The sequence below is a fragment of the Bubalus bubalis genome, chromosome 23, assembly GCF_019923935.1.
Source record: "Bubalus bubalis isolate 160015118507 breed Murrah chromosome 23, NDDB_SH_1, whole genome shotgun sequence".
In the NCBI taxonomy this organism is placed as follows: Eukaryota; Metazoa; Chordata; class Mammalia; order Artiodactyla; family Bovidae; genus Bubalus; species Bubalus bubalis.
Window position 1 is genome coordinate 45,566,278 of NC_059179.1, and position 26,027 is coordinate 45,592,304.

Here is a 26,027-nt window from a genome sequence, read left to right on the forward strand (position 1 = left end):
CAGATGGTAAAGAATCTGCCTGCAATGCAGGAGGCCTGGGTTCGATCCTTCGGTTGGGAAGATCCCCTGGAGATAGAGCATGGCATCCCACTCCAGTATTCTGGCCTGGAGAATCCCCGTGGACAGGGGAGCCTGGTGGGCTATAGTCCATGGGGTCGCAAAGAGTCAGACACACCTGAGCGACTACGCACAGCACAGCACACTCCTAGTGTATGTGTGGAAGGCATACAGACATCTTCCCTCCTCATCCCACCCCCTGATGGGCTCATGTGGATTGCAGCACTCATCTCCTGACCCTCCAGCTCACCACCCTTCTTAAGGTTCTTGCTGTTTAGTTGCTAAGTCATGTCTGACTCGTTTTCGACACCACGGACTATAATCTGCCAGGGTCCTCTGTCTGTGGGATTTCCCAGGCAAGAATACTGGAGCGGGTTGCCATAGCGTTCTCCAAAGGGTCTTCCCGACCCTGGGATTGAACCCGGGGTCTCCTGCGCTGACAGGCAGATTCTTTACTGCTGAGCCACCAGGGAGGCCCCTGTTAGATTCTTATGCATCTCGTGCAACTGTACATGGATGAGAATACAGATACATTCTCCAACTTGAGAGCTCCCCCGCCCCTACTTTGGTAAAAATCTCAGTAATGAATGGGACACCTCTTTATATTGACCTGTATACCATTTATTGGATATAATATTCGTAACAATGACTTTTTTTCTATGGAAATAGCAAGTTGTGTTACCTGTAGACCCCCCGATATGAGAAACGTGTACAAAGGTAACAGACTGTAACATAAAAAGGTAAGTGAAAAAAAAATATTAGCAAACCAAAGCGTGATACATGGACGAAGCACTATAAAAATGAAGGTACTGGTTTAGTAGCTGTGACTTTGTACTGTGCTGAATGGCCTGTAGCCAGGTTTTAGAGAGTTCTGTGCCACACATGTTCAAACAGTGCACTTTCCTTCAAACCTCCCCACTTGACCTGACAGAGGGTACATAAGAGCAGCGAACTCTGATGTTGCTCACTCTCCATGGACTCTGAAGGGATTTTCTCTTTCTAGTTCGATGTATTTTTTTTTTTTTCTCTATCACTGTCCTTCCCACTTAAGTATTTGCTTATAGGCCATAAACATAGGTATCAGTCCACTTCTTTGCAAAACTAAAATGATCACATGAGATTTTTCCTTTTGTCTGGATTTAAAATGTGCTAAATTGAGGACTAAAAAAAATTATCTCATGGAAGGAGTATCACAGGTAATGACTTCTGAAGAGGATGTGGAAAAATCAGGGTTGGTTACAGAGTACTGAAAATTCCTTTGTGTGTTAAATCTTCCGGCTATCACGATCGATTGTTGGCTATTATGACAGTTTTATACGCAGGGTTTCTCCTCCTGGTGTCTCATATGGATCAGGCTCTTACTGGCTGGGCTCTGCCACTGGTGTCCCCAAAGAAAAGAGGGGGTTTGCTTTATGAAACGCAGAGAGACGGTCCATACCCGTGCAGGTCAGTGGCTTCTGGAAGCATCGCTGCACAGAAACGGTTCTCAGCCTTTTCTTTAGCTTGTTGTTACTCATATGACCATCAGAGTTTTCAAACAGGTTTAAAAGAAAGAGATGGAGAGTGAGTCGAGAGACTTTCGGTCATCACAGGCGAACTGAGTTCCTATGGCCAACTCTCCCTTGTAATTAGAGTAAGTCTTTAGGCGGGAGGTGCCTGGCCGGGGCGTAGATGCTTCTGGATTCCCTGCTGGGGTGGCGGGTGTGGGGAGCAGGGAGTGGGCAGGGTTGCTCCCAGCTGTGGCCCTGGAGAAGGCTGGGTTTTGGGTGGACTTGCGGGGCAGCCACCAAACTGCAGAGATGTGTCAGAGACTGGGTTAGGGCTGGGGAAGGAACTTGGGTCTGATGATAGGGAGAGATGCTAGCTGAGGCCACCTGTGTCCAGATGTGTTCACCGCCCTCTCTCTCGAGTCCTGGGGAAGTGAGGTGGCACGCCTCAGGCTCCCACCAGCCAGCCATCATGTGGGGCGGATCCACAGCCTGAATCCCCCTTGGGGGCCAGCACTGGCCCTGGAGAGACTTCTGGGTGTGACGTTTACCTGGGTGACTTGTGTTTGCTTGGGGTCCTAACAATGAAGAAGGGTCTCCAGGCTGAGTCTGCCCTCCCTGGGGCTTCCTGCTCCCCAAACACCCTGGGGAGCCCTCCAGGGCAAGAGTCTTAAAAGAAATAAGCCTCACACCGAGAGCCTGGTAGGGGGATCAGGCTGTCGCCCAGGTATGGTGCCCTCCCGGTCATTGGGGTCTCAGTGGCTCAGAATGCTTGTAAACAGCAGTTGAGAGATGGCAGGAAGACGCTCGAGCATTCGAGTTGGCCTAGTACCAGGCTCTGTTTAGCACCACGGGAGATCACAGTCTCGTAGGAAGAAGAGTCTGCCACAGAGCAGGGTCTGAGCTGTTTTTCTTTCGGAGGAGATATGGATATGTTGTACTGATTTGCCAGGAAACAATGGCCTCTGGTTTCAGCCTGAGAATTCCTAATAAAGTTAAGAAGGCATAAAAAGGGTCCCCTCTGAGACTAGTTGGGAGTACTTATCCTTGCGTGGTTTAATTTGTCGCTCTTGTGGTCTCTGTGATGTCACCCCACATGTGGAAGCTGGAAAGTTCACACAGGGAAGGGCAGTCTCTGGATGCACAGTTTGACAATGGAAAATGTTATGCACCGTTTCTCTCGGTTGCTACACATCTGAGTCTGTGTGTCAGGAAAAGCACACTGTTACACAAAATTTCAGGAAATCACCTTTTCAGTAGAACGCCTGGAAGGTTAGCCATGTACTTCCCAGTCAAGTGGGGTCGTATAACCTGCACCTCTAGTAAGACGGAAGCAGAGTGACGACCCCTAGCGGCCGACTCTGCGTCGAGGCATGCGGACTCTCAGCCAAGGCCATCTAAACCCACATCAACTCTAGTATTCATGCCCATACAATCTTAAAAAAATATTAAAAATAGACGGTCATTGAAATATAAGTATTCATTTTCATTTCTATCATCTAGGAGGATATAAAAAGGGGGAGAAATAAACCTCTTCCCCTCCCCCAAGCAAACTGGCTCTTGGTTCCTAAGTTATATTAAAATGAAAGTTATTGCTGAATATGCTTCATTTGCTAAATACTGCATTTGGAAGTACTGTTCCTTGAATAACATTCCCTGTGTACTGTACGGGGGTGTCAGGTTTAAATATGCTCTTTTCCAGAAATGAGCTGCACGGCTCTGTAAAAGCACTTAGTATGTAGAGAGAAAAAGGTGCCATCAGCCGTGGCCGAGCGGCCAGTGATGACGACATGTAGGATCACAGCGTTAACCTCTTTTAATACCAAACTATTCCTGGTTCTCTGAAATAGAAGCACAGGAATTCTACTTAAGGACAGACGAGAAAAGTTCACACCCTCTTCCCTGCACCAGCAGAAGGGGCTACAATGCCAGATCCAAGGATTTGGGTGTCTATAAAAATAATACCCACCTAATGCACCATAAAAATGCTGTAAACTTTCCCATAGAATATGTTTTTGGCCTTAATACAATTACCAGATATAATGCTAGTTACAGTAATTCTGTAAATACTCATCAGCAGTAATATTTTCTAACATGGCTTTATAGTTTTAAGAAACTAATAATTGCATAATGAACAAATTGCATGCTATAAGAGTTGGAATGTATTAGAGTCGCATTCCCTTTGTGTGTGTGTGACATGGATTTATTGAGTTCATCCATGATCCTGAATGCTATGCTGCCTAGATACGGTGGGAACTCAGAGAGAGTTAAATGCACTCTTGTTTTCCTGAAGGCAAACCAAGATTCTTGGTATGTTTTGTCTTTCTGCTTCAAGGCATAGAAAAACCATGGAAATGACCCCAGATGAAGCTCTATCATAAAACAGAGTGGATTATGGAACCGTTGTCAATTGCCTTCTAATGTGAAAACTAGCCGCGTAGGACCCCACTAGAAGACAGGCATAATGGCATGTGACCTTGTCTGAGTAATTTTGTAATTTTCATGCCCTTAGGTACAGGCATCTTCGAGATCTCCTTGTGAAAATGGCTCCCCAGTCTGACATCCGAAGAGTGAAAGGTTGATGAGTCGGCTGCTCAAGACTGCATTTCATGAATATTGAGTGTGAATGTGAGGACTCTGATGCTCAACAGGTAAGTTGTAAAACCTCAAGAAACAGATCCAGATTTTATGCTAAAAACATCTCTGAAAGATTCCTTCAGCCAAGGTGGGAAAACAAGATGCCCCAAAGAGAACTTACTAGTAACTTAGGGTTCTTTGTCCAACTTATCCTAACAAAGACAGCAGACCTGTCCCAGTGAACACAGCTTTCCATTTGGCTGCAGTTTTTGCAAGTACAGGGATTCTGCCTAATTTTTAATAAGCTGAACCTTGCAATAAAAGGAGATTTTTATCTCCAGAATTGATTCACTAGATCTGGTTACGGGTTCACATCTGAAAATAGTTATGCTCCTGTGGAAAGCCTCATCTGTCTGTCGGAACACAGTATCATTGTGTTACAGTCAAGAACACAAGGTGGTAATTTGTTCAGCTCCAAACAGCACAGGCAGACGGAGGTTTGCAGGGCTCGGGCAGTAGCTGTCTTGTAGAAACACCACCTTTCCCAATCTAAATAAGGCGCTGATGCCAGCACTCCGCAAAGGGCAGCCAGGAAAAGAAGTTCTTGGTGTTTCTATAAAGCAAACTTCTCGGCCGGCTCTCCAAACGTGCTCATAGCCGGGGAGCTCAAGGTCCAGTGTCTGCCTGGCCTTGTGTTCCAAGTCTTGTCTCCTACAGTGGCCACACCTTAAAATTCCTCTCCAGGATCCAGGCTCTCTCCCGAGCCCCCTGGCCAGAAGCCAGGTCCTTCCCTGCGATCCTGGAGCTTCCAGGGATAACCCTGGTGGGCCAGCCCATCAGCTGTGACAGTGTCCAGAATATCCCTGGAGGCCCAGCCCAGCCTGGACCTGAAGCCAGGCTCTGGCCTCAGAGCAGGCCTTCTACCTGGGGTCTCTCGTTTGGTGTCTGGTACCAGAACCACCGCCATGGGTAAGCTGGGCAACTGCCCTCTTCATGAAGCCTCCATCAGAAATAACATCCTGTCCAGAATCCCAAAGAACATGATATTTCAAGTTCACTAAACTATTAAAAGCACAACAAGCCTTCCTTCCATGGAAAACTCAGTGATGGGTTTTTTTTTTCTTTTTTTAAAAAAAGCCCACTACAGCGCACCGCACTGTAAAAGGCATTCTGCATAAATTAATAATTTACAAGTACCTGAGCAAGTAAGTATACAGAGCACCATAGCACAGCACAGCACCAACGGCAGTAGCTCAAAGTTCTTTCAAATCATGGTGTTTGAAAAATTAAAAAATTCTAAAAGTTGGTACAAAAAAAAAAAAAAACAAACTCCAACTGGAGTTGAGAGATAGTGCAAACTTGTGTCTTCACTGTTGAACAAAGGTGTCGGCTTGCTTCTCACTTAGCGTAGGCAGTGGGGGCGGGTCTGGGCACGGGATGGGGCTGTTTTGGAGCAGGTCTGCAGGAAGAGAGAGGAGAAAACAAGACTGTGGTCAGAGGCCCTGCCAATGATTTCTGCCAACCCTAGATGCCCAGGTTGGAGATACCGTTTCCTGTGCTGTGATGGGCTTCCAGGGTCAGATCTCACCTCTGCCCCCCACCCCACCCCACCCCAGGTGCTGGAGACCAACAGCTCTTGCCAGCAGCAGGGATGGCGGATTCAGAAAAGACCTTGCTGAGGGCCACAGCATCTTCAGCCATTTATGACCCTTTTCAAAGCTGCCATCCTGTCCATCCACAAAGTGATTCGAGAAGAATGCCATGAAGCAGAACGGTGCAAGCCACAAGGGTGAATCTCACATGCAACTTTAAATCTTCTAGCAGTTGGATGAAAAAAAAAAAAAGACTAAATAATTTTAGTCATATTTCATTTAACCCACCATGTCCAGTGTAGCAGTATTTCAGTAAGTCAACATAGAGAATGACTGAGATAGCTGACATGTTGCAGGTACTGACCGCATAACCCAGGGTCTATCTGCACTGCCCGTGTATCCTGTCTTCCACCAGCCACAGCGTGCCCAGGAGCGACCGTACTGAGGCGGCTGCAGAGGATGGGGAGTGAAGCTAGGCACATGGGATCCCTCAGAGATGAACAGACAGAGTGTTCTCCTTCTAGGTGGAGACAGAACCAGCTCGCACTGGTATCATCAACTGGCAGAGGTAAGACAGGCAGCTGCCTGAGATCATTTAAGAGAGGGCCTTCCCCAGAGGATCTAAATACATATTTCTCCAAAGAAGTCGCTCAGTTGTGTCTGACTCTCTGCGACCCCATGGACTGTAGCCCACCAGGCTCCTCCGTCCATGGGATTTTCCAGGCAAGAGTACTGAGTGGGTTGCCATTTCCTTCTCCAGTGGATCTTTCCAACCCAGGGATTGAACCTGGGTCTCCTGCATTGCAGGCAGATGCTTTACCTTCTGAACCACCAGGGAAGCTCACAGAAGACACACAGATGGCCAAAAAGCCTATGAAAGATACTCAACACCACTAATTATCAGAGAAATGCAAATCAAAAGGACCATGAGGTACCCACCTCACACCTGTCCGAATGGCTGTCATCAAAAGGCTAAACCATCTAGAAAGTGGGGAGGTGGGAAGGGGTGGGAGGCGAGAGAGAGCTTTAAGAGGAATGGGACATACGTATACCCATCAGGGCTGATTCATGCTGAGGTATGGCAGAAACCAACACAGCATTGTAAAGCAATTATCCTCCAATTAAAGATCAGTAAGTCTGTAAACAATGAATGCTGGAGAAGGTGTGGAGAGAAGGGAACGCTCCTACACTGTGAGTGGGAATGTAAACTAGGGCAGCCCCTGTAGAACCCAGTATGACAGTCCCTCAGAAAACTGAAGGTAGGATTACCATGTGACCCAGAAATCCCACATCTGGAGATAACATTAATTCAGAAAGATAACACGCACCCCAGTGTTCATTGCAGCGCTATTTACAATAGCCAAGAAGCAACCTAGATGTCCATCGACATAGGAACAGATAAAGATGTGGTACATATATACAGTGGGATAGTGCTCAAACATAAAGACAGAAAGACAAATATCACTCATCTGTGGAATCCAATTTAAAAAATGATATAAATGAACTTATTTACAAAACAGAAGCAGACTCACAGATTTTGAAAATGAACTTAGGGTTTACTCAAGGGATGTGTGTGGGGGGGGATTAATTAGGATTGGTATTAACATATCACTATATATAAAACAGACAACCTGCCGTAGCAAGGACCTACTGTATATGCACAGGGAGCCTGCCTGAATATTCCGTAATGACCTATACGGGAAAAGAATCCAAAAAAGAATGAATATATATACGTATAATTGAGTCACCATGCTGTGTACCTGAAGCCAACACCACACTGTACATCAAGTATACTCTAATAAGGGAAACCTGTACGCAGGCCAGGAAGCAACAGTTAGAACTGGACATGGAACAACACACTGGTTCCAAATAGGAAAAGGAGTACGTCAAGGCTGTATATTGTCACCCTGCTTATTTAACTTCTATGCAGAGTACATCATGAGAAACGCTGGGCTGGAGGAAGCACAAGCTGGGATCAAGATTGCCGGGAGAAATATCAATAACCTCAGATATGCAGATGACACCACCCTTATGGCAGAAGGTGAAGAGGAACTAAAAAGCCTCTTGATGAAAGTGAAAGAGGAGAGTGAAAAAGTTGGCTTACAGCTCAACATTCAGAAAACTAAGATCATGGCATCTGGTCCCATCACTTCATGGGAAATAGATGGGGAAAAAGTGGAAACTGGCTGACTTTATTTTTCTGGGTTCTAAAATCACTGCAGATGGTGGTTGCAGCCATGAAATTAAAGGACGCTTACATCTTGGAAGGAAAGTTATGACCAACCTAGATAGCATATTCAAAAGCAGAGACATTACTTTGCCAACAAAGGTCTGTCTAGTCAAGGCTATGGTTTTTCCAGTAGTCATGTATGGATGTGACAGTTGGAGTATAAAGAAGACTGAGCGCTGAAAAATTGATGCTTTTGAACTGTGGTGTTGGAGAAGACTCTTGAGAGTCCCTTGGACTGCAAGGAGATCCAACCAGTCCATCCTAAAGGAGACCAGTCCTGGGTGTTCATTGGAAGGACTGATGTTGAAGCTGAAACTCCAATACTTTGGCCACCTGATGCGAAGAACTGACTCACTTGAAAAGACCCTGATGCTGGGAAAGATTGAGGGTAGGAGGAGAAGGGGACGACAAAGGATGGTTGGATGGCATCACTGACTCAATGGACATGAGTTTGGGTAAACTCTGGGAGTTGGTGATGGACAGGGAGGCCTGGCGTGCTGCAGTTCATGGGGTCACAAAGAGTGAGACACGACTGAGCGACTGAACTGAACTGATAATCTAATAAAATTTTTTTAAAAAAATCACTGCCTCAGGAGAAGAGCAAAAAAAAAAAAAGCCTTTCTGAGTGGTATGCATAATTTATATATAATGGAATATTTCTCAGCTATAAAAAAAGAGTGAAATATTCTTGCAGCCACATGGATGGACCCAGAGACTATCACATTAAGTGAAGGAAGTCAGAGAAAGGCAAATATCATATGACATCTATGCCTTCTGTGTGGCATCTAAGATATGACACACATGAACTTATCTACAGAACAGAGACAGTGACATAGACAACAGACTTGTGGTTTCCCAAGGGGAGGGAAGGGACAGACTGGGAATCTGGGATCAGCAGATGCCAACTACCATGTATAGACTGGATAAGCGGCGAGGTCCTCCCGTACAGCACAGGGAACTGTATTCACCATCCTGTGATAAACACTAATGGAAAAGAGTAAGAAAAAGAATGTACAGGTATAACTGAATCACTTTGTGGTATGGAAGAAATGAACACAGCACTGAAAATCAACTAAACTTCAGTAAGATAAAAGAGGGCCTTCCCCACCTTCCTGCCCATGTTTTTATTTTTCCTTTGAACACTAGAAAAGTAACTTTAAGATCAGTGTACAAACTGCAGTGAAATAATTAGGATGCTCTGCCATGTTTCTATATTTGTAGAGCCGGGAATCAAACTACTGTCCCGACCCCCTGACCAGCTGTATCTCTGAGATTTATTACAGAGATCTTTCATGGGCCAAACATTTTCCCCTGAGAGCTGGAATGAACTCACGAACGCAAGCCTTCCCCTCGGAGATGCTGAATTATTGAACCCAGGGCCCGGCCAGCACCCCTACCTTGCTCACAAAGCGAGCTGTCTGCCAAGGGGGCACGTGTTTTGGCTGAGGGTTTAACCCCTCTGTGAGCTGGTAAATGTTTAACTACCCGCCATGGTGGGGGAAGTCAGAGGCCCTGGATCTGTGGTGCTTGTCGATTTCCATGGTATAAATAACTCATGCTCCCAATAGGACCTGGCTGAGCACGGAAGAGCTGTGTTGTGGCCAGGGCGTGGTGTTCCCATCACACAGAAACGACCGATGTAGGTGACCTCAAGAGAGTGGGTGGCAGTAAAATGTAAAAAAAGATGGAAGCTTGGGGCTCTGAGCATTTATTACTTTTGTTTTCAATATAACTGGCGTCATTTCCAGTTTACGTAATTTTAAAGAAGGCCCAGGCGTAACACCTAGCTGGCTAAATTCCTGGAAATTTAATAGTTCTTGCAAACCAACGGGAGCTGGCTCCAGCACACCGCTGGGTTAAACCTCCCTGCCCAAGTCAGGATTGGGCCTAGTCCCCTGGGGGAGGGCAGAGTGCATGACCCCCAGCGGCCACTCAGGCTGCAAAGGCGATTCCTTTTGGTGGTTGAGTGGGAAGCTCCCGGTTACCCTTGCCCAGCAGTTTCTTCAGCCTAACTCCTTCCACTCCCCTCCTTTCATCCCTGGCGCTCCAACCTCACCTCGTTTCTCGGGATCCCAGGGACCGAGGAGAAGCCATCAGAGGCCCAGTCATATTTTTGGAGGCAGGTGTCCCGCTGTTCCAATATCACAACCGCTTGGTGGCTGGCTGTGGCCTGGCCCAGAGCATCAGCCGCTGCTCTGAAGGATCTGTTCTACTCGATCTTGAGCTGATCTCACGGGTAGGCCGGGATCACTGCTAAGAGCGACCAGTTGTATAGCTCCCAGCTGCTTCCTGTCAAGATCCGCCCTTGCGTCTCTCTTACGCTGCTCCCAGGGGTGGGGGGTGCGGGACACACGCCCGGCACCACACTCCCCTGTCCTCCAGTGGCTTGAGAAGCATGGCCCGTGCAGCTGGCCCACGTGGTTTCGGGGAAGAAGAGAGGGAAGCGGGTGCATCACCAACCTGATGGGCGCCAGGCGGAGCGCGGACTCCTGCCGTCCCGGGGACCTGGCTGGGGCACCAGCCAGGCGAGCCGTCTTGCTCAAAGGGTCCGCAGGCAGCGGCTTCTGAGGGGGGCTTGGCTTACGAGTTCCCTGCAATAAACCAGAAGGTGAGGCATGATCACCATCTCCATGCACTCGGACAAGACACTGACCTCAGAAGCCATCAGAGTCCCCTGGAGACTGGGCTAGGGAGAGGAGGGCGGTTACGTTGCTACACAGCACGGCTTTCACTTCCTGTGAACTTTCTGACTACAGTCCCCTCACCGTACAGGTGTGGTGGTGTGTGTGCACGCATGTGTGAGTGTGTGTGTGTGTGCGTGCGCATGTGTGTGTGTGTGCATGTGTCTGCGTGCTGTGTTAAAGATTCAACCACAGGATCATGGCTCAGCCAGTAAAGAATCTGCCTGCAATGCAGGAGACCTAGGTTTGATTCCTGGGTCGGGAAGATCCTTTGGAGAAGTAAACAGCACCCCACTCAAGTATTCTTGCCTGAAAAATCCCATGGACAGAGGAGCCTGGTAGGCTACAGTCCACGGGGTTACAAGAGTCGGACGCGACTTAGTGACTAAACCACCAAACCCCCATCATTTAGTTACAGACACTCAAAGACGAGTCTTCAGATGCCATGTTGCTGACCAGCCTTGGATGTAGAGTTGCTGGCGTCTCCGGTCCGCTGTCACCCAGAGGATGCCAACTTCCCCTGTGCTTTTCAGGCTTCTTTTCACTTTAGAAAGGCCCAGCACGAGAAGCTGGTGAAAGTCTTTTCTTTTTCTTTTAATTTTTTTTTAATTTTATTTTTAAACTTTACAATATTGTATTGGTTTTGCCAAATATTGAAATGAATCCACTGCAGGTATACATGTGTTCCCCATCCTGACCCCTCCTCCCTCCGAAAGTCTTTTCAAGGAACACACTCGTTTCTTCAAATTTGCCGGAACCCTCTAACAGAACTGGCTCAGCTGTGGGTGAACCAGAAAGGGAGGGGGCCACCCTCTCCTACCAACATGGGGTCAGTCACGCTGCTTCCCATAAAATGCACTACCATTCGTCTACTGAAATACTTGCTGAGGATTCGTTCAAAGAGTCACGAACACGCCTGGAAAATGACACCCAGGAGGAAAATCCACGTCCACCAGAGGCCAGTGAGGGAGCCGGCAGGAGAGGGTGGGCAGAGCATGAACTTGGAGTTTCTGCTCTGGGTTTTATGCAAAAACCAACACTCTGGGACTTGTGCAAGTCTCTGGACTTCTCTGAACCTCAATTTCTCTGGGTGTAAAGTGGGAGAAAACAAAGACCCTTCTCATAGCGTTGTTATGAGGACTACATCATGCATGGGAAACTCCCAGAACATGGATAACAATGATTAAAAGGCACCTGTGTTCCTGGGGTTCCTTCCTTGGTTACTGTGGCGGGGGTACGGGGGGCGGCAGAGCGTTTCACTGGAGCCGTGGTGGGAAGTCGGTGAGCACTGATAACACTGTTTTGAGCCCAGGGTGAACTTAGGGATCAAGACACCACCCGCTCTGGGCCTTGGAGCCTAGAAACACCTGTGTGTGCACAGAAAGTGTGCAGGAAAGGGTGCCAGGAACTCAAGGAAGACAGGACATCCTAATAAACAGATGGCCTCACCCCCTGTGATAGCACTCAGTATTCCATACATCCAGGACCACCCAGGATGATTTAACAACATTTGAGTTGACTTTCTCATGGTACTCACTCCACTGATTACATCTCCATGGCAGTCAGAGCTCAAAGAATGTGACAGTATAGTCCCCGCCCCCCCCCCCCCCCCCCCATTTAATGTTATCCCCTTGTGGCTCAGCTGGTAAAGAAGCCTCCTGCAAGGTGGGAGACCTGGGTTCAATCCCTGGGTTGTGAAGATCCCCTGGAGAAGGGCATGGCAACCCACTCCAGTATCCTGGCCTGGAGAATTCCATGGACTGTGTACTCCATGGGGTCACAAAGAGCCGGACATGACTGAGCTTTTCACTTTCACTTTGTAAAGCAAAGGAAGCTATAATACCACAGAAGTTTGTCAACCACAGCTGCATGGAAAATATGCCAAGTTGAGACAATGGGCAAACTGGGAGAGGAGAGAACCACTGAGCAGGGACAGACTGACCGGGGACATTTCCACTTGAGTGCTAATTTAAAGAAACACTAACAGCCCACAGAATGTAAAAGAGAACACACCCTTCACCAGGGATACAGACCCATGAAGAGCACAAGCGCTGAGGTCAGGTTGTCTGCTTATCTGACCAGGCTCCGTGCCGATGATGCACTCTGAGAGGACACTCAAGTTACGCCACTTCTCCACGTTGTAGAGAGAAGGTGATGCGAGGGTTAAGTGAGAGATGATCTATTAACCTCGTAGCACAGAGCCTGGCACACAGCGACCAATAAGCTACTATTACTGAAGGAGTGAATGGAACCACTTAAAAGCTCCCTAATCGTACTGGGATTGCCATACACACACAGCTATATATGAAATAAATAAATGATAAACTACGGTGCAGCACAGGGAACCCCCTGCTCTGTGGTGATCTACATGGAGAGGAAATTGAAAAAAGACTGGATATACGTATATGTACAGTTGACTCCCTTTGCTGTACAGCAGAAACTGACACAGCATTGCAAAGCAGCTATACTCCAATAAAAAAAAATTAATAAAAGTGCCATAGTCCTCCCAATAGACTCACTCTGGGTGATAAACCATGGCACTAAATCAAGTTCCGTTTCCTGTAAGATGGCAGAAAACTATGAGCGAGATATTAGTGTGCACTGTAAAAATGGAATGTGTGTGCCCATAAACTTGAAAGACTTTGAAGATTAAATAATTCATGACTAAATGATGACTAGTTTTGCCACTAAGTATGAATAACTATCTAGTCTTGCTAGTAAAGATAAGGTCAGGGTTTAACTGCAAGGCTGGAGAGAATGTGAGATGTATGTTACAATGTATCACAATATATTTGGATTTATCACAGAAGCTTAGGAGGTAATTAGGTGGGCCATTCATTCTGGTTTGCCTGGGACATGCCCAATTTATGGTACCGTTGAATTTATTAATCACAGTCTCTCTAATGTGTCCTGGTTTCAGTTCAGTTAAGTCACTCAGTCGTATCCGACTCTTTGCGACCCCATGAATCGCAGCACGCCAGGCCTCCCTGTCCATCACCAACTCCCAGAGTTCACCCAAACTCATGTGCATCGAGTTGGTGATACCATCCAGCCATCTCATCCTCTGTTGTCCCCTTCTCCTCCTGCCCCCAATCCCTCCCATCATCCGGGTCTTTTCCAATAAATCAACTCTTCTCATGAGGTGGCCAAAGTATTGGAGTTTCAGCCTCAGCATCAGTCCTTCCAATGAACACCCAGGACTGGTCTCCTTTAGGATGGATTGGCTGGATCTCCTTGCAGTCCGAGGGACTCTCAAGAGTCTTCTCCAACACCACAGTTCAAAAGCATCAATTCTTCGGCACTCAGCTTTCTTCACAGTCCAACTCTCACATCCATACATGACCACTGGAAAAACCATAGCCTTGACTAGACAGACCTTTGCTGGCAAAGTAACGTCTCTGCTTTTGAATATGCTATTTAGGTTGGTCATAACTTTCCTTCCAAGGAGTAAGCGTCTTTTAATTTCATGGCTGCAGTCACCATCTGCAGTGATTTTGGAGCCCCCAAAAATAAAGTCTGACACTGTTTCCACTGTTTCCTGGTTTAGAGGAGAAATTATATAGTCACCGTAGTGATAAAAACCCAAAGAGTTGAGATATTGATTGAAAGTTCTGATTCAAACCTGGGCTCAGCCGAAATACCAATCTGCTTCCCTCCTGCCACACCCAGGACAGGTTTCTATGGAAACATGAGACAGGTAGCCGCCTAGGTAAGATGCCAGCTTCCCACCAGGCCCAACAGGGACAAACTGGCTTCATGGAACAGTAGAGTTAGTCAAAGATGAGGGGTCCTCCCTTCTCACGGATCAGACCTGGAGCCCAAAATCATCCGGACAGAAGCCCCTGCAGCACGTGCTCTGACCTTGGAGAGAGGGGCGGAGCTTCCGCACTCCCTTTGAGGCACCATTTTTCAAGCTGCCTTTGCAAAACCTGGACCCGGGGTTTCCCGAAGAAGTCCAATCCAACCTGGCCACAAAGAGCCGTCAGGATGGAGCAGAGGAATGACTCCAGGCCTCAGTGAACATAAACTCCACACTCAATAAACATTTCTTTAGACTGACTTTCATTTTTAAAAAGGAAACAAGTTCAGATGCCCCTTTCTCTTCAACTCCTAGGTACTGGAGAAAAATCATGATCCGTTATTAAATAGAGTGGTCTCAGGCTTCCCTGGTGGCTCAGTGATAAAAAGTCCACTTGCCAATGCGGGAGACTTGGGTTCAATCCCTGGTCTGGGAAGATCCCACATGCCACGGAGCAGCTGGGTCCGTGCACCAAAAACTATGGAGTCTGTGCTCTAGAGTCTGGGAGCTACAACCACTGAAGCCCACTCACCCTAGAGCCTGTGCTTCACAATGGGAGAGGTCATGACGATGAGAAGCCCACGCCCCACAACTAGAGAGGAGCCCCACTCACTCGCTGCAACTAGAGAAAAGCCCACACAGCAACAAAGACCCAATGCAACCCAAAACAAATAAAGTTACCAAAAAAAAAAAAAATAGTGTTCTAATTTCTCCATTTTCTGCTCATGTTTTAGCAATAGTCACATATTTCAAATAATTTTTAGAGGGACGAGAATAAATTTTTAGATCCAAATATAGCCCTTTGCCTTGACCGTCATAGAGAATTCTCAACTGTTATCTCCGTCTGCATGATCAGCAAGAGGAAGTGCATCCTGCTTTTCCAGAGGGAATCCCCCCAGGAAGACCGGATGTTATCACAGGAAAATGCCAGAGATGCCACAGAGGTCCCAGTGAGCTTGTGCAGGGCTGAGCTGGGGGTAGGGCAGCATGAATCCTGCTCAGCGTCTGGCCCATCCCTGGCCCTGCAGGAATGGATGCCTCCTGATAACAACAGGGATAACTGGTTCCCGGGGAAACGCCTTGTTCAGAAGAGGCAGGCGTCCTTGTAAGAACATGTTTGCACCTAGCTGGAAGAGGTCCTTACTTCTTTCCTTCTAAAACCACCTGAAGACAGTAAGGAAAATGAACAAGGAGGAGCAGAACTCCACTTCTGGGAAAGCTGAATATATGAGAAAAGGATGCAAAGTGTGCAGCAGGCTGGGCCGAGAAGAGCCCATGAAAGGGAGAACCTGGAAGAGCACCCACCCTGCCTGCCAAGGACGAGACACGGGAGTGAGCAGTTGACACGTGGGTCAGGGCTGAAGGCACAGCAGACGAGCTCAGCCATCTGCGCATGCGTGGAGCAGGGGAGGGTCCTGGCAGGGTCTCTGCTGAAAGCAGAGGAGGCCAAACCACCACCATCCCTCAAAGCCCGCTGTCCTGCGGTGCTCTGGGATGTGGGCAATGTAAGAGCTGGTCCTGAGCTCTAACCTGGCCCTTTCCCCAACTGGCCTGCAACTGGTCCTTCCTCCCAGGAAGCCCTCCCTTCCTTTAAAGAGGAATTCAGACACACTAATCAAAACTGCTGAAAGAAGGAAGGAAGGAACCACAATAAACAAAGGGCCAACTAAGAACCCGCTGGCAAAAATGTGTATGTATGTAAGGAAACAAAAAAAGGAGCTGGCAGAAGTTAAGAGAAACAGGGAAGGAAAAACTAAAGCAAGAGCACAAACCCAGGACCTGGACGCACTGAACACAGTCAGGGCTACTGCGGTCCCGCTGAGGGAAAGGAGGACAAGTTCAAGGGTAAAGGACAAAGAACGGCGGCAAAGGGATCGAGCAAATAGTACAGAGAGAAAAGATACTCACCATTAACACGCAAAAACTTTTCTGAAAGAGTCAAGTCCTGGAAAGTGTACACTGTTTCCCTGGGGAAGTGCGTGAGACTCATCACAGTGACAGACCTTATTCTGCTGGACTCCAAAATCACTGCAGATGGTGACTTCAGCCATGAAATTAAAAGAAAAGTTCCTTGGAAGAAAAGCTATGACAGACCTAGACAGCATATTAAAAAGTAGAGACATTACTTTGCCGACAAAGGTCCATATAGTCAAAGCTCTGGTTTTTCCAGTAGTCATGTATGTGAGAATTGGACCATCAAGAAGGCTGAGTGCTGAAGAATTGATGCTTTAGAACTGTAGTGTTGGAGAAGACCCTTGAGAGACCCTTGGACAGCAAGGAGATCAAACCGGTCCATCCTAAATGAGATCAACCCTGAATATTCATTGGAAAGACAGGTGCTGAAGCTGAAGCTCCAATACTTTGGCCACCTGATGTGAAAAGCTGTCTCATTGGAAAAGACTGATGCAGGAGGAGAAGAAGGCAACAGAAGGTGAGATGGTGGGATGGCATCGCTGACTCAGTAGACATGAGTTTGAACAAACTCCAGTAGATAGTGAAGGACAAGGAAGCCTGGCGTGCTGCAGTCCATGGGGTAACAAAGAGTCAGGCATGACTGAGCAACTGAACAACACCAACATCAGAAATAAGATACAACTCTTTAAAGCTACTGGCCTTTCAAGGATACAGAATCATGTCACTTACAAGGAAAAAAAGATAAGCCAGCTTCTGATTTTTTCAGAGCAGATAGAGGAAGCATGCATAGAAGAGCTTCAAGGAAGGCAAGTGTGACCCATTAATTTTATGCCTAAAACATCATTGAAAAAGTAAAGCAACACCCAGATGTCTTTGAACATGCAAAAATTCAGAGAAAATGCGTCCCAAGAGTTCTTCTAGAAGAAATTCTGAAAGTCCAACAGAATAGACTTCAGCCAGACAGGAAAAGGATGGCTCAGTGGCAAAAAGATTGAGCACTAAATCACTTCAGTGTAGACCTCAGCTTAACAAAACTGTGGGAATTATGGCTACAGAACAGAAAGTGGATGTTACAAGCTGTAATACAGACAGTTCTGTAAGATAGACATTACAGAACTAACCAAAATTATGAGGTGGATCATCCATTTCTAGATGCACGATGGGCTGGGTTATTTTGACCTATCTTCTCTCTAAAATTGTTGGATAGAATATATTTAAATTTTTTTTCTTAAAAGTATCAAGAACTACAAGATAGTAAGATGTTATCAGGCCAGCATCTAAGTGAAAGGAGAAGCCCAGAGGGGTAAGTAGCACACTGAAGCTATAGGTATTTGCCCAATTAGGGAAACCTGGGGTTTAGTTCTGATCCTGTTTTAAGGTGAAGGATGCAGGGGTTAAGGGTTGGCACCCGTCCCAGTTCTCTTTCTGACCTCTCCTTGATCAAGCTGGGCTCTGCAGAAGACTATACCTCAGGGTAAGAATCTTCCAGAAATCAACACTTATCATTGTCCATCCCTAGCAGACTGCAGGGAGAGTTCCCTTATCCCTAGTTAGACTGCAGGGAGAGTTCCCTTGGTGCTGGGCAGACCGACCTGTAACCACAAACTGCCCTTTTGGACCAGAAACTGACATCACATCACACATTACCTGGGTGGCTCAGTAAACCCTGAGTCATTTCACTGGACCTCAAGCTGGTGCTGCCTTGGCCACTTGACAGATGCAAATACACCCTCTCTGGGGGGAACAGCCTTCGTCCTAGACCTGCAAGAGCTCCCAGAGAACTTTCCAGTGAAGTAAGCTCACAGGAAATGACCAGGAAGCAGGGAATCATGAGAAAGAGAGAGAGAGGGAAGGATAAAACCTCAGCAGCAACACACCCAAAGATTTTGGATTTTGAAATTATTGGAGCAAATATTCTTATAAAAAATAAAACACAAGCCTCATAGCTGAGTAAGAACCAAAGAGAACATCCAGAAACAAAAAGCAAAACACAGATAAGTACATGTTTTGTTATGCTTAGTTTGATACCATTTATATAAGCTGAAAAAATACTAGTCATATATATTATTCATGGATACCCACTTACATAAAAATATATGAAAAGTACTGGAGGAGGGCATGGAAGTCCACTCCAGTTATTCTTGTCTGGTGAATCCCATGGACAGAAGGGCCTGCCAGGGCTGCAGTCCATGGAGTCCCAGAGTCGGACATGACTGAAGTGACTTAGCATGCACACAGACGTAGAAAATCAACACCAAACTTAGGCCAGACCTTGTATCTGGCATGGGCTGAAGCAGTCTATACTATTTAATTTTTCCTTTTCTAATAAAGAAATATATGCATATATCTGAAAGTTAAATAGTTGTATACCTAGAGAAACAGGTAACAATGGTTATTTCCATGCAGTATAAATATGGGTGGATTTTGGATCATTTTTACATTTATATATTTGCTAGACCCTCACTTTTATGACCGAGAAGGCAATGGCACCCCACTCCAGTCCTCTTGCCTGAAGAATCCCATGGACGGAGGAGCCTCATAGGCTGCAGTCCATGGGGTTGCTGAGGGTCAGACATGACTGAGCGACTTCACTTTCACTTTTCACTTTCATGCATTGGAGAAGGAAACGGCAACCCACTCCAGTGTTCTTGCCTGGAGAATCCCAGGGAGGGGAAGCCTGGTGGGCTGCTGTCTATGGGGTCGCACAGAGTCGGACACGACTGAAGCGACGCAGCAGCAGCAGCACTTTTATGAAAGACCTACATTAGTACCTGTCTTCACTAACCGACAGAAATCTGAAGAGGATCTTCGCTTTCACGCACAAAAAGGCAAAAAGCCAGCTTTCAGCATAGTGTGTGTGTGGGGGCAACAGCCGTTGAGCAGGGCGGGTGGCACCACCAAGCTCCCGCCCCAGGAACTGCACTCAGCATGCCCGCCAGAGCTCTGAGCCCGGTCTGTGCGCATCCGTGCTTTATCTCGATTTGCATCCCTTAACAAGACATGTCCTAAGGTAATCGCTTCTTTACTTTGTGCCATTTTGGCTTATGAAAGGTTTCACAGAAACGCTCTGCTTTTAGACAGTAGGGAAAGCTATTTAAAACATTAACCACAACAGAATAAATTTCAATATTGGGGCCAAAGGAGAAAACATAGACTCTTTAAAAACTATAAACACGGTAAACACAAAAATGAGAACAGGCACAGATAGAGCAGTGTTTGGGAAGCTTCTAGATTTACATGCTATGTAATCAAACATGAATATAAGTGAAATTATGATCTAAGAAGTTAGAGAAAAATTAAGCTAAGTACAAAAGAAAAATGGAAGCAATAAAGATAAACGCAGAATAAAAAGTAAAATAAAAGTTACTATCATTTAGCAAAGACATTACAGACATCCTAATAAAGTTATATGTTTTCATTTAATTATCACAAAGTCCAATGAGAGAGATATTATCTCAGATTTGTAGAGGGGAGATGAAAGTAATGTTTCTGTGGTCTAATGGCAGTAAAAGGAAAATTATATATAAAATCTAGGGCTGGTTCTCTGGGGGTGGTGGAGTGGAGGAGAATGTGAGAGTTGGACCATAAAGAAGGTTGAGCACCAAAGAATTGATGCTTTCAACTTGTTGCGCTGGAGAAGACTCTAGAGAGTCCCCCAGACAGCAGGGAGATCAAAGCAGTTAATCCTAAAGGAAATCAACCCTGAACATTCCTTGGAAGAACTGATGCTGAAGCTCTAATACTTTGGCCACCTGATGTGAAGATCTGACTCATTGGAAAAGAACCTGATGCTGGGAAAGACTGAAGGCAGGAGGAGAAGGGGATGACAGAGGATGAGATGGTTGGATGGCATCACCAACTGAATGGACATGAGTTTGAGCAAACTCTGGGAGATAGTAAAGGACAGGAAAGCCTGGTTTGCTGCAGTCCATGGGGTTGCAAAGAGTCGGACAAGATTTAGAGAGTGAACAACAATGAAGAATGGAGGAGGAACCAGATAAATCTAGTATAGAAAAGATAAGCCAATAAAGGACAAATAAATACACAAACACAATGAACAATGCTAAGGATCAGTCAGGAGGTTATCTAGAAAAATAAAGTTGGATTCCTACTTCATTTTATACACTAAATGGCAGATGGATCAAATACTTAAATGTGAAAAAAAGATCATGAAGCTATTTGAAATAGAAAAACACGTTTGTAATCTTTGGGTAGACAAACCTTTTAAACAACAAAAAGTCACAAGAGGTGACAAAGCAGTTTATGAAAAAGGGAAAAAACAAACGGATTTTAAACCTGTGAAAAGATCCCCCAATCTCATATATAGGAAGAAAAACATGTAGTTTTTTTTTTTTCCAACCTATCATATTGGCAAAGATAAGAAAAATCTCTGCACACACTGCATTGATGAAGACTTGGGGAACAGAAATAGGGATGCATCTTTCAGAGGCATTTCTGCCTCATCTATCAAGTTTCTAAATGCATACATCCTTTGATCTGAAACTGTGCTCCCAGAACTTTGTCCCACATCCATTGTCAAGCATGGGCTTAAGGTGCCTGGGCATGAATATGCCTGTTTGAAGTATCAAATGATGAAACCACCCATGCAGCCATCAGTAAAGGACTGGTTAAAGAATTTACAGTGTGGTCCTACCATGAAATACTACACAGCCAGTGAAAAGGATTCGGTCCATCTGGAATAACCAAAGTGGAAAGAAGTACCAGGTGCACTGCCATTCGATTTCAAAATTAGGATCCAAGGTGTGAAAAAAGAGTGATAGCAAGGTGATGGTTGCTGAAGATGGGGATGGGTAGAGAGGTTTCAGCGTACCTTTTAATTTTGAGTGTTTGAAAATTTCCAACTTTTCCATAACCTCTCACTCTGCAGAGAGAGAGACAGGTGGAAGAGACTTTTCACTGTATTCTAAATTACATTTTACAAAAACCTAGTGTTAATGACTGAGCGACTTCACTTTCACTTTTCACTTTCATGCATTGGAGAAGGAGGTGGCAACCCACTCCAGTGTTCTTGCCTGGAGAATCCCAGGGATTGGGGAGCCTGGTGGGCTGCTGTCTATGGGGTCGCACAGAGTCGGAGACGACTGAAGTGACTTAGCAGCAGCAGCAGTGTTAATGATTGCTTTTGGGAAGTGAGCCTGGTGATAGAGGTGGGAGGGAGATTACTTTCCAAATAAGCCTTTACACTGTTGGAATTTTTACTTACAGACATCCATTGCCATTACAATATAAAGGTAAAGTGTCAGGCATCCATTTTTTTATGTACAATTTGGGTGTTTACAGTAATAGAAGTGAGTGGAAAACAAACACTCCTTTGAATACTGTAATCACTTGAATGGCTTCCCTCTGAAGTTATTTCTCTCCAGGGAGATGAAGGTGCTTCCACATCAGATGAGTTTGTCTTGTGAGTATTAGTGCATGATGTGCGTGCTCAGTCACGCCTGACTCTTTGCAGCCCGCCAGGCTCCTCTGTCCGTGGGATTCTCCAGGCAAGAATACTGGAGCGGGTTGCTATTTCCTCCTCCAGGGGACCTTTCCGCCCCAGGGCTCAAACCCATGTCTCTTGCATCTCCTGCCCTGATGGGTGATTCTTTTCCACTACTGCCACCTGGGAAGCCTTGGTATACGATATGAAACCCCAAATATTTTAGCTGAAATTCCTGCAAGTTACTGAGTAGGCAGAAGTGAGCGGGAGTCCCAAACCTTGGTAGCTACAATTTAAAGTCTTATGCTCTAGCTGGGCAGTAGCCCTACTTCAGATTTACAGGATGAAGTGCCTAAGATCTTTACTCACCTATGGCTCACTGGTCGGGTGGGCCTCGAGGGAGTATGCGATCCCTTGACAAGGCTTACTATTTACTACTGAGAATTCAGCTCAGTTCAGTGTACTTCCTGCATGTCTACTGCGTTCACGGTGTGCACAAGGACTCAGGTGCGCCTGGAAAGGAGTACATCTCCTGCTGCCGGCTATGGGGTCGCACAGAGTCGGACATGACTGAAGCGACTTAGCAGTAGCAGCAGCAGCCTTCTGAAATGGAGCAGGCCAGGTGCCCAGGTAACTCCGGACCGAGGTGGCGGGTGAGTGAAGAGACCCCTGGGAGGACTGCAGGAAGGCTCGGGAGGAAGGGGTCTTGGGTGGACGTCTGGGTAAAAGGATGAAATCTGAGAAGCAGAGAGAAGACACCGAGGACCCTCCCCAGCTTTAGGTTTCCCTTCAGTAACACAGGTTTTTATAACGATCAGTTTTCCCGTATTTCACCTCCCTGCCTTGGGAGTATATCCTGATGAATATATTTCCTTTTCTCAGTATGTACTGGCATTTCTGACAAGCAAGGGTCTAGATCATCAGGCTTGCAAACTCTGTGAGGGCTGGTCTAAGTATCAGATGCCCACACAGATCGGAAGGGTGCAAGTCCTCATTCAAATAAATTCAGATGCGAATTCGTTCTGTGGCAGACAACTCTGCAAGTTTGGGCTCAACCTCAGAGGGACTGGCCAGGACCTGATGGCTCTGAAATTATGGTCTAAATTAGCTTTGCTCCTATTTGTATCCTTACAAAGCATTTATGAGCGAATAGTTATTGCTTATAAGTAACAGCCCGTGTTAACTGTTCATCACTCTGTGTGGGTTGGAGGAGGGAGGGCTCTTTGAAATAGCTCTCCCCACTTCCCTCTGACACTACTTACATCGAGTCTGGTTGCTCTACAGTCTTAGAAGAGATGTACAATGTCGGGCAGCCTTGTTTTACAAAATACAGTGTGTTGTATGTTCTACAGACACAGATAAGGCGTGGAGGAGGAGAAATGTCAGAGACACTGAACTGCAAATCTCACCTCTACAAACAATGCATGGAGGATTTTTCACATGGAGTCTAGAAAGAGGGTACTGATGAACCTGTCTGCAGGGCAGGAATGCAGGGCAGACATAGAGAACAGACTTATGGAAACGGGCGGTGGGGGGAGAAACGAGAGGGTGAGGCAAATGGAGAGGGTGGCATGGAAGCATCTACATGGCCATATGTCAAGTAGACGGGCAGTGGGGATTTGCTATATGACCCAGAGAACTCACCCCGGGGCTCTGTGACCACCTAGAGGGGTGGGAAAGGGCGGGAGGTGGGAGGGAGGTTCGACAGGGAGGGGACGTATGTACACCTCTGGCTGATTCACGTTGCTGTGTGGCAGAAATGAAACCAATATTGTAAAGCAATTATCCTTCAATTAAAAATACAGTTAAAAAAAGATGCCATGAGTATCTGGAATGCAACACAACTAATGTTTCTGACCAGGGGCTGGTTCTAAGAAAGATCAGTCAAGACAAATGGCTGGAGCATGATACTATTATAAGCAAAAGCAGAGAGAAATGCAAGTCTCTCCTGTTACTATATGAGGCTTTGCAGGATGCAAGAAGGTTCCCCCATCCCACCTCATCACCTTTATCTGTGGCAAAAATGGGGAAAATGGATTAAAGATCGCCGAGGCAGCCGGTGATCTAAGACCTGCTCGCCATCACAGTCTTCCCGCAGTTCCTCCCTTCTGCCCGCTCTGTATCCACCTGTTTCTGCAGCCATTCTAAGTCTGCAGCCCTGGTCTCCACCTCTGGGGGTCTCGCTATTTGGCCTCATGTTGCCATGTTTCCTCCTCTGCAAAATGGAGTATTGGTGGTGTCTGCCTCCTAGGCCCCTCCAGGTGGTTAGAAATGCCTGCAAAGCACTTAGCCTGGGATCACTACCACATAACTGGCGTTCAACACATGCTTGCTGCTTTATAACAACTCAAAACACAACCAAGATGCTCCTTATCTTAAAACACTTAGGGTAATAACTCAAACAGGCATACACACACACAGAGACAATTATAAACCATTCAGTTATAAGAATAAAAACAGGAATTAATCCTGCCTTTGCTGGAATTTCTGCAGCACAGAAACGCGCCAGAAACAGGGTTGGCAGATATTCTCATAAGCCCATCTGCTGCCTCAAGAAAGGACCTGAATTCAGCAAAAATCAATCTAAGAGATAGGTTCAGTTGCTTTTCTTCTTTTTTCCTATTGTTCTAGTAAAGAAGTTGTATCTAACTGGAAAAACAACTTTAGCCAGTCAGGTCAGTAGCATTACTCACTGATAAGATTCTACGGAGGAAAACCACTTCCTAACTTTTCCCAGGAAATGAAGGGCTTAAAAAAATAAAACAATCCAAGTAGGGTCACACATCAGCATGTACAGTTCAAATGCTGTTTTATGGAGCAAACCTTAAAAAAATGACAGATAAGTGCTAAGTGATGCTTTGATGAGGTTTTTACTCGTTGGAAGGATGGCTCATCTATGGATTGAAGGTGCCACCTATACCCCCATTAGAATCATGGCACACTGCAGTCTGACAGCAGAAAATTGCATTTCGATCTACTTCTTAGCACAGACTTCTCTAGATATAACTCTGTGAGTGGAGAAATCTATTTCTTAGATGTGACATTGAACGTGCTCTTATTTAAACTCTAGATGAGTGAATTAAGCCTATTAGTCATAATAAAGTGCATAAAGGATTTCAGTTTGCTACATCCTAGGAATTTAATGAAACTCCAGAATTTGCCCCCCCAGCCCGTTGTCTCAGCGGGGAACACATTTAGGCGCACCGGGGGTTTGGCAGGTAAGACAATCACCAGAGTGTCGTCACACCTCCTAGTCTCTTGAGCCACCCCTATTTTTAAAATTCATCTTTAGTGACTTGAGACCCTCTCTTGGGTGATGGTACGACACTCCACCCATGCCCAGAGCTCTCTCAGGGTCCCTGGGTACCGTCTGTGTTAGGGGGCTGTGCCCACTGCCTCCCACCCTGGGCTTCTCCAGGCTGGATCCTCTCCCGGCAGCTCAGGACTGAGCCTACAGGGAGCCGTCCTCTCCCCCATACACGTGCCCCTGGTGTAGCATCTCCCTCATCTGCCGACCAACCTGAGACCCACACCAGGCTGCAATGGTCTGCGCCCTGTGCTGAGGTTTCAGGATGGAAGGGAATCGGCAGGCAGAAAAGGAAAGCATAAAACTCTATGTCAGATATTACTTCTCCTGGAGTCTCTGGCTCGCCTGGGGCCTCTCAGGGCCCCCTTCCCTCATGCAAGTCAAGTCAGTTGACTTTACAGATGACCTCTGGGGTCAGGGCAAGGAATCCTTTCATGCTACAAAGCCGTGAGCTCCCGGATGCAGTCTCTCCCCCTGCCTGGGTGTCAGAGCTCAAGCCTGCCGCCCGAAGACACACTTCCAGGACACATGCTTGGACACATTGTCCTCTTTAACATATATTACTTTAACACGATCGTATGGTAAAATGGATTTTTCTGGGGTGCAAAGTTGCATGTTTTTGAACACTTTTGTAATCCAGAGAAAAAAACCACCTAAAATATCTTAAGATTAACCATCATTGAAGGAGGAAACAGAACAGGCTCCATTTGAAAGCAGGACTCCATCTTGGGCCGGACTGTGGACTCTGAGCTCTGTGCCCAGTATCTATGGAAATGACATACCAACTGGAAAACCAGGCCCCCAGATGGAAGAGCCCCAGGGCTTGTACCTAGACTCTCCATCCCTAAAAGAATACCCTATTATCTGTGTAACCGAATAGAATCATAAATTCTATTATGCTTATTGGGGTATGACCACAGGCCTATTGATAATTGTCCAC

General features: G+C 46.3%; 1 protein-coding gene across 4 annotated transcripts in view; it reads right to left on the minus strand.

Annotated features, from left to right (window-relative positions):
- Positions 1-656: 656 nt before the first annotated feature.
- The window catches only part of ADAM12 (ADAM metallopeptidase domain 12), a 392,390-nt gene continuing 367,019 nt past the window's right edge, over positions 657-26,027 (minus strand). For 2 of the 4 annotated variants that reach the window (XM_044935395.2, XM_025273894.3), the window contains 2 exons: positions 10,404-10,534; positions 657-5,580 (listed from right to left, as the gene is read on the minus strand). In XM_044935395.2, the coding sequence (XP_044791330.2) occupies positions 5,520-5,580; positions 10,404-10,534 (192 nt within the window). In that variant the 3' untranslated portion in view covers positions 657-5,519. The remainder of the gene's footprint in view (positions 5,581-10,403; positions 10,535-26,027) is intronic. The other 2 variants (XR_006548097.2, XM_044935396.2) reach the window with 2 other exon arrangements.